The sequence below is a fragment of the Rhinolophus sinicus genome, linkage group LG12, assembly GCF_036562045.2.
Source record: "Rhinolophus sinicus isolate RSC01 linkage group LG12, ASM3656204v1, whole genome shotgun sequence".
NCBI lineage: Eukaryota > Metazoa > Chordata > Mammalia > Chiroptera > Rhinolophidae > Rhinolophus > Rhinolophus sinicus.
Window position 1 is genome coordinate 67,346,742 of NC_133761.1, and position 9,141 is coordinate 67,355,882.

At 55.6% G+C, this 9,141-nt stretch overlaps 1 protein-coding gene across 1 annotated transcript; it reads left to right on the plus strand.

The window, feature by feature from the left end:
- Window positions 1-897: 897 nt before the first annotated feature.
- Window positions 898-2,807, plus strand: GPR25 (G protein-coupled receptor 25). The gene has a single exon (XM_074317095.1). It carries the CDS (start codon window positions 935-937, stop codon window positions 2,021-2,023), a length of 1,089 nt encoding a protein of 362 aa, XP_074173196.1. The 5' UTR covers window positions 898-934; the 3' UTR covers window positions 2,024-2,807.
- The last annotated feature ends 6,334 nt before the right edge of the window (window positions 2,808-9,141 follow it).

Below are 9,141 nucleotides of genomic sequence, written 5' to 3' on the forward strand. Positions count from 1 at the left end.
CTCAATGGCATCACCCAGAATCCCTGCTGCACCCCACCTTCTGGAAAAAGGGCGGGGCTTCCCTCACCCCCCATGTCCTTCGGACTCCGCCCATGAAGCCTGTCCTGACCCTCCCTCCTCTAAGCTCCGGAGCCTCACTGAGGAGGAACAGCCTGGAGCTGAGTTGGGCCCCATCTTGTCATCTGTACTGAGGCTCGGCTGTGCTTGGCTGGATGGTGGGCTTTGCCAGATGGAGGAAGACGGGGAGGAGCTGGGATTTGAAGCCCTGGCTCTGCCTCTTTCATCTGGACCCTCTCACCACACCCTTTCCCCAGATTCAAACACTCCCACGAGGCTCCATGAAGACCTGCTTGGGTCAGAAAAGCCTATCTTTGGGTTCAGACACTGAGCCAGCATCTCGGGAGAGGAGCAGCCACTGAGCGCTCTGATGGCCAACTCCCAATCAGGAGGCAGGTCCCCAAGGCGGGCTCCGCACCCACCCGACCCAGGGTTGCACCCAGAGAGCAGAACCCCCCTGATACCCCACCCCCCTTTTGAGTCTCCTCACCTGTAAAACCAGACAAAAGGGCAGCGGACAGCATGGGAACAGCCAGGGGGTGGAGAGAACCGAGGACCGCTTCCACCGGCTCCCTTTGCACCCTGATGTCACGCTGCTCCCGTGGGGAGGCAGGGTGGGTCTCCCGGGCCTGAGGACTTCTCCTCCAAGACCCGGCTACGAAGCCCCTCTGCCCTGTCCCTGCCCTTCCCCTGGGGTCAGCCCAGAATCCTAGGCCACCATCTCCACCACACACTCGGCCCCTCCTCCAGCACCTTCCTGCACACCCATCGCCTGGGCCCCGGTGGCAGGAAGGGAGGTGCTGGGCACCGTCCCTTTAGAGCTGCTGCCACCTGCGCCCAGCGCCAGGTCATCTGTGCGCACACCTCTGGCCCTGACATGCCCCCCACGGAGCCCTGGAGCCCCAGCCCAGGGACGGGGTTCTGGGACTACTCGGGGTCCGGCGCCCTGGAGGAGGAGCTGCAGCCGTGCGCGTCCTGGGAGCTGCCCTACGCCCACGCCTTCGTCCCCGCGCTCTACCTGGCGGCCTTCGTCCTGGGCCTGCTGGGCAACTGCCTGGTGGTGCGGCTGCTGGCCAGGCGGCGCGGCCCGCGGCGGCTGGCGGACACCTTCGTGCTGCACCTGGCGGCCGCCGACCTGGGCCTGGTGCTGACGCTGCCGCTGTGGGCCGCGGCGGCGGCGCTGGACGGCAGCTGGCCCTTCGGCCCCGGGCTCTGCAAGCTGAGCGGCTTCGCGCTGGCCGCCTCGCGCTGCGCGGGCGCGCTGCTGCTGGCCGGCCTGGCCGCCGACCGCTACCTGGCTGTGGCCCGGCCGCTCGGCGCGCGGCCGCTGCGCTCCCCGCAGTGCGCGCGCGCCCTGTGCTGGGGCGCCTGGGCCACGGCGCTGCTGGCCGGCCTGCCCGCCCTGGTCTCCCGCGACTTGCAGCCGCTGCCCGGGGCCCCGGGCAGCCAGTGCGGGGAGCGGCCCTCCGACGCCCTCCAGGTCCTCGGACTCCTGCTGCTGCTGCTCACCTGCGCGCTGCCCCTGGGCGCCACCCTCTTCTGCTACTGCCGCCTGGCGCGTCGCCTGCGCGGGCCGCGCCGCCCGCGCCTGGGCCGCGTCCCCAGGACCCCGCTGCGCATCATCTGCGCCGTGGAGGGCGCCTTCGTGGGCTCCTGGCTGCCCTTCGGCACCCTGCGCGCCGTCCTGTACCTGGCGCGCCTCGGGGCGCTGCCGCTGCCCTGCCTCCTGCTGCAGGCGCTGCGCTGGGGCCTGACGATCGCCACCTGCCTGGCCTTCGGCCACAGCTGCGCCAACCCGCTCATCTACCTGCTCCTGGACCGCTCGTTCCGCGCCCGGGCCTGGCGCCTGGCGCACCGGCTCAGTTCGGTGTCCTCGCGCTCCGGGGACCCCAGCGCCGACGTCCGGGGCCCGGCCGAAAACGGGGGCCGAGCGAGCACGGCGAGCCCGGCCCAGCCCGGCCTGTAGCGGCTGCAGCTCGCCGGCGGCGCAGGGAAACTGCTGCGTCCTTATTCGCACCTCCTCCGTGGGCGGCAGGCGGCTCCAGCCGGCACTGCCTCGGACCCAGAGCCTTCTTCGCTGACTGTCCCAGCGCTTCCTGAACTCCCCGGCCAGACTGCCGGGACCAGCCGGTCCCTCAGCCCAGTGGGCCCCTGGGCCAACTTGCTCCAGTCTAGTAAAAGTCCTGCGAGACCAGCGGACAACAGCTGGTACCGCCACAGGCTCACCAGGTACCGGAGAGGGAAGTGAGTCCCTTTTGGGCCGCATTGGGAGCAGCACCGGCCAGAATATCAAACCCCAAAAGCCACAAGTCTCCAGCTGCAGTTTCTTTGGTCTCTACAATAACCATCATCTCCTGAGAAACAACTTCTCCAAGTCAGACCCTCGGGCCCTTTCATGCTCCAAAAAATTCTCTAGACCATGGGAATGGGGAGCCCTTTTCACACTGTCATCTCTGTAGCTGTGTTTGCTGCGTCATTAGTCACCATCAGTTCAGACTTTCATTTGCAAACTTCACCGAAGCCCCGCTGCGAACTGCCCAGTTGATTCACCCCACAATTTCCCAGAAGTGCAGCCCTAATTTGGGGTCTTCTCCCCACTCCCGTGGACTCACCTGCGAGTGGTCCTGGCCCTTCCCTGGGATGGAGGGTCCTGAACTGTCTCCGCAGGCGTTCCGCTTCTCCAACACTCAGCCAGACAGCAGACTCTGCTGTGTGAGTTCACCCTTCTCAATAAACACTCTCTAGCCAGAGCTGGACGAGGGCTCTTTCTTTACTTGAGCAGTGGGACTGAAATGAGTGTCAGGAGGTGGTTGAATGTGGGGTCAGACAGAACTCAACGCAGTAACTGAGGGTGACCTCAGGATGGTCAGGATTCAGTGTGAGGTCGAGCGGTGAGAGTTAGCTGTGCCCCAATGAGCGCGGTAATCCCATAGGACGGCAGCAAACTGGGTATTCTTATGATTTTAAAGGACATTTCACATTTTGAGGGTTACGCAGAGGGGGGAAAAGGGGTGAGGGCATCTGCCAGCCAGGTGTCTCTTAAAAGAGGAAATGTGTCGTTGTGATTTTCATATATGCTTTGGGCCTGTGTTCCTGCCTTTTGTGAGACCATCGGTACAAATGGTTGGGATTATCCATTTTCTGACTCTGTGACTTAATCTTGAGGGTTCTGGAGGGTTTGGAATTCAGTATTTCGTACTGTAGAAAAACAACATAAATGGAGCCACTTTAAAATCGAGCAGGGCTACCATCCCAAAGGAACGGCCTTGCTCATCTTAAGCCTCAAACCTTTGGGATGTTAAAACAGGGCAGAGTAACCTCTGGGCTGGACCTGAAGCAACATTGTGTCCCAAAGAACTGTTTGCAAGCGTAACAGGAGAGCAGATGTCACGACTGCTGGACTAAAAATTGAAAGCAAGGTTTAGAATCAGCGTCCCTGTCTGCACCAATAGAAATGGCTTCCTTCTGTGGATGTCATTGTCCCCTTTCCCCTTCTCATAAATCCCCTGCTATTGTCTCCTAATTGAAATGCTGTTTGGGCTTCTGCCTTCCCAAATGAATATTCTTTTTGTTTGTTTGTTTTTCAAATGAATCTTCTTGCTCCTCACTTAGCTTTCTATTCTTAGGTTAATAGTACTTTTGATTTAGGAGGATTTGGCCCAAAGGACCGTTGGCTGGTGGGGAAAGTAATTGTCTGTGAGAACCACCTCCCATCCAGACCCCACAGGCCAGTCCTGAAGGTGCCGGCCCTCCCGGGGCCCACTCAGCTCTGTGCGCGGGAGGGCTCACTCAGCTCTGTGCCCGCTGGCTGGATCCGAAGCCCAGCGTTCTTCCTTGGGCCCCTTCACCCCATCTCACACCACGGCATTTCTCTTCAGCATTTGGGGCTGTGGTTGGACATCACACCCACCTTGACTCCACCTGTTAGCTGCCCCTGGGAGGTCAGCCTGTCAAGGAACACAGCTGTGCACACCCCTCCCACTCACCCCGAGAGGCACGCCTGCAGCCTGTGGGGTCACCGGTGCCAGCAGACAGACTCCAGACACTGTCATGTCCGAGAGCTCAGGCCCGTGGGGCTCTCCTGTCCTCAGCACGTCTCTCTGAGGCAGGACACGGTTCCGTTTCATATGCGGAGACCTCAGCTTCCAGAACAGGCCCTTCGCTGGGCTGTCCTGACGGCGTCCCCACCCCTCCTGTGGCCAAGCACCTTCTCCCCAGTACTGACCATGTTAGCTCCCTGAAGACACAGGAAGAAGGCTTTCCTGCCTCCCCCCTCCCCCCCAGCAGTTTCTGAAACAGCATTTCTCTCCCTTCGCTTGGGGAGGGCACTGAATTAGTCTCCCTTATTCTCAGAGAAGAAGGAAAGAGGACAAACGAACCCCCATGTCTCACTGGGGGAGACGAGGCTCAGCTTCACGGGGAGCCGGCTGAGGGAGCACACCCGCATTCGTGGCTGGCCAGTGTGTGACGTCAACCCATAGTCGGGGCTTCGAGACCACTGGACATTCAGGTCTTTCCCTTCCGGGTCCTTTACAGATTCTGTTACTCAGTACATTGCAGGGAGGGCTGCTGTGCAAGTGTTAAGATGTTGCCTAAAAAGAGATTGGAAACTGCTGGTGATAAGTTTAAAAAGGTAACAAAGTTGCGATTAAACACCCACGCATTTCACGTCTGGAGGACATGAAATAACAGCTTTGGTTTTGTTGAAGCAGAACATGACTTGCCACAAAGCCCTTTGATAGAAAGTTATCTTTTGCTCCTTTCCTGTCTCTAGCACAGTGAGGCACCTTAAGTCAGTCTCCTCTCTCTCTCTCTGCCCCTAACAGATCCGCCCGCAGTACTTACTGCCTGATGGAGCGTCTGCCTCCCAGCAGACACCGTGCTCCCTAAGCCAAGGTGGCTCGTTTCCTTCCAGCTGCGTCCCCCATGCCTGGAACAGACACCTGGTGACGGGGTGGGCATCAGTACCACATCATCATGTGAAATAATATGATGTCGTGTGGCAAGGAAAGGAAGGATATTACATTTTTGCAGGTTTTATAAAAGGGCGCACAAGACAGCCGGCTAGAGGAAATAGGACCAGTGTCGACAGTGACTGTGTTAGAGTAAGGAGATGATCCTTTTCCTCACCTCCATTTCTCTATTCTCAAATGTTCTATCAGCTTTTCGTGTGTTTGTTTGTTTTCCAGGGCAGTTAACAAAGAGCTGCGAAACTGCTGAAGCCGGGAGCCAGACTCAGGACGGTCCCAGCCCAGGCCTGCTGCCCCCACCCCCTCTGTCACCAGAGCCGAGGAGACTACAGGGTTCTGGTTTTCTAAAAGGTCAGCACCTGGGCACAGGCTGGGCACAGGGACTGTGTATTTCTGACTTGGTCCTTGTGACTAATTCTGGGCTTCCGTCTCACCTCCCTCGACCCCGTCCGTGGTCTTTTCCCAGGGCACAGTGTGAGAACCGGGGTTCAGGGTGATGAGTGATCTGGGGAGTTCAGAAGAATGGCAGGGCTGGCGCAGATACACTTGGTGATATGACTCAGTGCCCCACGTCCCTCTGGGGGGGCAAGCGGGGTCTCTGAACACTGGTGAGGATGTCTCCTTTGTTAGACGACCTCATGTCTGAATCCCTTCCTGCCTTGGCTTGGGGGCCTGCAGGAAGCTCCCTACCACCTGGCACCCCCATCGAGCCCCCCACCTCAGAATGGGGCAAATGATGGAAAGACCCACAGCAGGAGACGTGGGAATGCCCGGTAAGTGAGAGGAAAGAGGAAGCAAAGATGTGAAATCACCCTGCCTCTTCATTGTCATCGAAACCAGAAAGTATTTATTGAGCGTGTAATTACATCTTCATGAAAGTAGGCACCGCGTGAGTCACATAGATACACATCACAGAATGTCAGAGCTGGAAGCCACTTTGTCCACTCCAAGAAGGAGGACACTGGCGACCAGAGGTGGGACATGACCTGTGTAAGGTCCTAATAGCAGCACAGCGCACGTTTTAAAAAGCACATACGTGACATGGTTCTATCCCTTCTCGCGACCCCGTGTGGAGCAGGCACTGATGGCTTCCTTTACTAATGATGACACACGGTCAGAAGCCAAGTGGCTTGGTCAAAGTTACAGAGGAGCAAACAGTGCCATCAAAGCTGTGTCTCTCCCTCCTGCCTTCCCTTGTCCCTGCTACCTCCCCGTGTGACACCAGAGACACTGTCTCCATTCTGAACCCAGCTCACCCACCCCATCCCGACACCCTAACCCAGGTTCTGTCTTTCAAAATTTAACAGTTTCTCCCCTGATAATTAAAGTAACACTGGTTCATTGTTATTGTTTTTTTATGTGGAAATTAAAGGAAAATATAAAGGGAAATAGGAAAATCACCCATTATCCCACCATGAAGAGATATCTCGGAGTATATTTTCTGTGTGTATAATAATACAGGTGTGTACATTCTTTTCCAGCTAAATTGGCGTCAATGTATAGGAGACCAAGGACTGAGCCTATTGCGTTCCCAGCTGTGGCACACAGCTGGCATTCAGTAATTCTGTGTTGACTGTGTGTTATATACTTTCTTTCGTAGCCTTTCTTCACTTCGCAATGTGCCTTATTTTCCCATGTCATTAGCGATTATACAAAATGTGTTTTTAAGGTTACATTATATTATATGAGCTGTCACCTTATTTGTTTAACCAAGCCCCTAACCGTTTTTGTTTTTTTAATTTTTCACTTTTATAAACAATTCTGTAACGATGATCCTTGTACAAAAATCTTTATCCATTTCTTCAGGACAGCTTCCTAGAAGCAAAGTTATTCAAAGACTGTGAACAAGACTTTGGTACATTGTGCCAAATTGTTGAAAAATGTACATTGTCTCCAGTGGTGTAGGAGAGAAACTATCCACCTCCACATTTGACAAACACCAAAGGGCATTGTTATTGCAAAAAATGTATTTGTCAACTTGGTACCTGCCCAAGTTTAAAAGAATACAATATTCCCATCAGATACAGATATAGACGTGTCTCCTCTATTGGCTCTGCTTCTCTGGACAGCCCAGACCAATGCAATTAGGGTCCCCCTCACTACGGAAGTGTTTGGGCATCAGACTAAGGGGTGATGAGGGTCTTCCCAGGTGTGCTGAGGTCAGGGGTCAGGACTGGAAGAACCGGTGCTGAGACCCACCAGCCCCAGGTTGCCCAGGGAGTCTGAGTTGGGAAGTGAAGCCAGGGCTGGGCTCTGGTGGGCTGCAAGGCCCCGGCGCAGCTGAGACAACGGCTGCCAGTGTCTGGGTGGAGCTGTGGTTTGCCCCCGGAGACATGTTAGACGGCTGATTAATCTCACTCAGCCAGCTCTGAAAATGACTATCTTCATGAGGTACCTGCTCCCATCTCCCTCTACTGCAATGCGTCTGTGCCCCAAGCAGCCTCGGGCTGTCCCCAGGCTGGAACCTGTGCACACACCGCCGCAGCACGCTGTGGGTCACAAGTGTGCCGAATTCTGCCCATCTCTTTTCACCAAGCCTTGTTTTTTATATAACCTAGTGCTTCAAATCTTCCCAGGTCCCATCTGCTAAAATTACTGTTACTATTACTGTTACCATAAAGAGACACTGTAATATTCAGAGTAAAATAACCTAAGACCCTCCTCCCGAATTGCAGTACTTTTCATTTCTGCACGTTCTTTCCAGCCCTTCCCTGCCGTGCTCACAATGTACATCGCTGGAACCATGACATCGTCTGCTTTTCTGTCTTTACTTTTTCAGAATGTATTATAAGCATTTTCCACGCCGCTATCTAGATTTCATAACGGTCCCTTTGAAGGCTTCCCTCTGTGGATAAGCCATCACGTCCCTGCTCCTCTGTGATGGGACTTTCGGTTGGCTCAGCAGCCTTCACATTGCTGATCCTGCGACATTGAGCCTCTTTTCCATCTGGCTCAGGACTGGTTTGGAATGTCTGGGCCAATGAAATCACCCACCTTCCAGCATCCAAGACAACAGTGAAGTGTCTGGAGTTTCTTGAACAAACTGGGCAAATAGAGCAGCTTCTCCCCTGATTTCAGCCCCGGGGGGGCTCTGCTCATCATGAGCTTCCCAAACACTGCTGCCTTCCAGGCCCCACTCATGGCTCACCTCGGCCATTCCACAGAACCCACACCTCCCACAGCCCCCTCCCCGCCCAGCCCCAGGAGGCTCTCAAAGCACGTAGACCCTTCAGTGCATGCATTTCTGAACAGATACATGGGAACTGACCTAAATTGACCAATCTGGTTGGGTGGGGATGGGAGTGGTTGGGACTAGAGCACTGAGGAGGGGGTGTTAGGTCACACATGGCTGGTTTATAGACCGTTTCAATTAATTGAAAGAACCTCTGACCTCAATTTAAACCATCTCCCTTCAAAGGCCCTCCTTTGCCTTCCTTTCTCATCACTGAGTATTCTAGAAGGCAGAGGTGTTTCTACTTACTGCATGCCAAGGCCCCAGGGCAGCTGGTCACAGGAGGCTGGCCCTTTGAAACCTCTTGCTGCGAAACCACGGGAAGTGAAACTTGGTACCCCACACACAGTTTTGGACCAGAAAGATGTGATTGTCATGTAGACATGTTAGTATTTTTTCCCCCTGAGAGCTGGGTGTGAAGAAGAAGAAGGACTTTTTCTTTTAAGATGAAGAATGTGGGGAAAACATCATCTTAAAGATCGTTGCCTGTGAAGGCACAGCAGGGCTGCAAAGCATTTTGTCTGCGTGACTCCATCATCCTCACGGCAGCTGCCAGTGGACCTTGCCATCCTCGTGGCACAGATGAAGAAACCGAGGCATCTGCCTGATTCCAAAATGCTTATTTTTCACATTTGCCCCAGAGCACGTACCTGAGCCCCTCAGGACCACTCAGCAAAGGCCCCGGTGGGGCAGATGCCATTGCACAGGCACCTCCCACCCAGGCCTCTGACAAGTGCAACCGTTGTTCTCATGATCATCCAGCCCTGTCGGCAGCCAGCAGCTGACCCCCGCCCCAGACTCACACGCACCCGGCCTCGTCTGCCAGCACCTGGCCGCCAGCCTTCCTGGGGTGCAGGGGCCTGAGGGCCAGGGTCTGTGCCC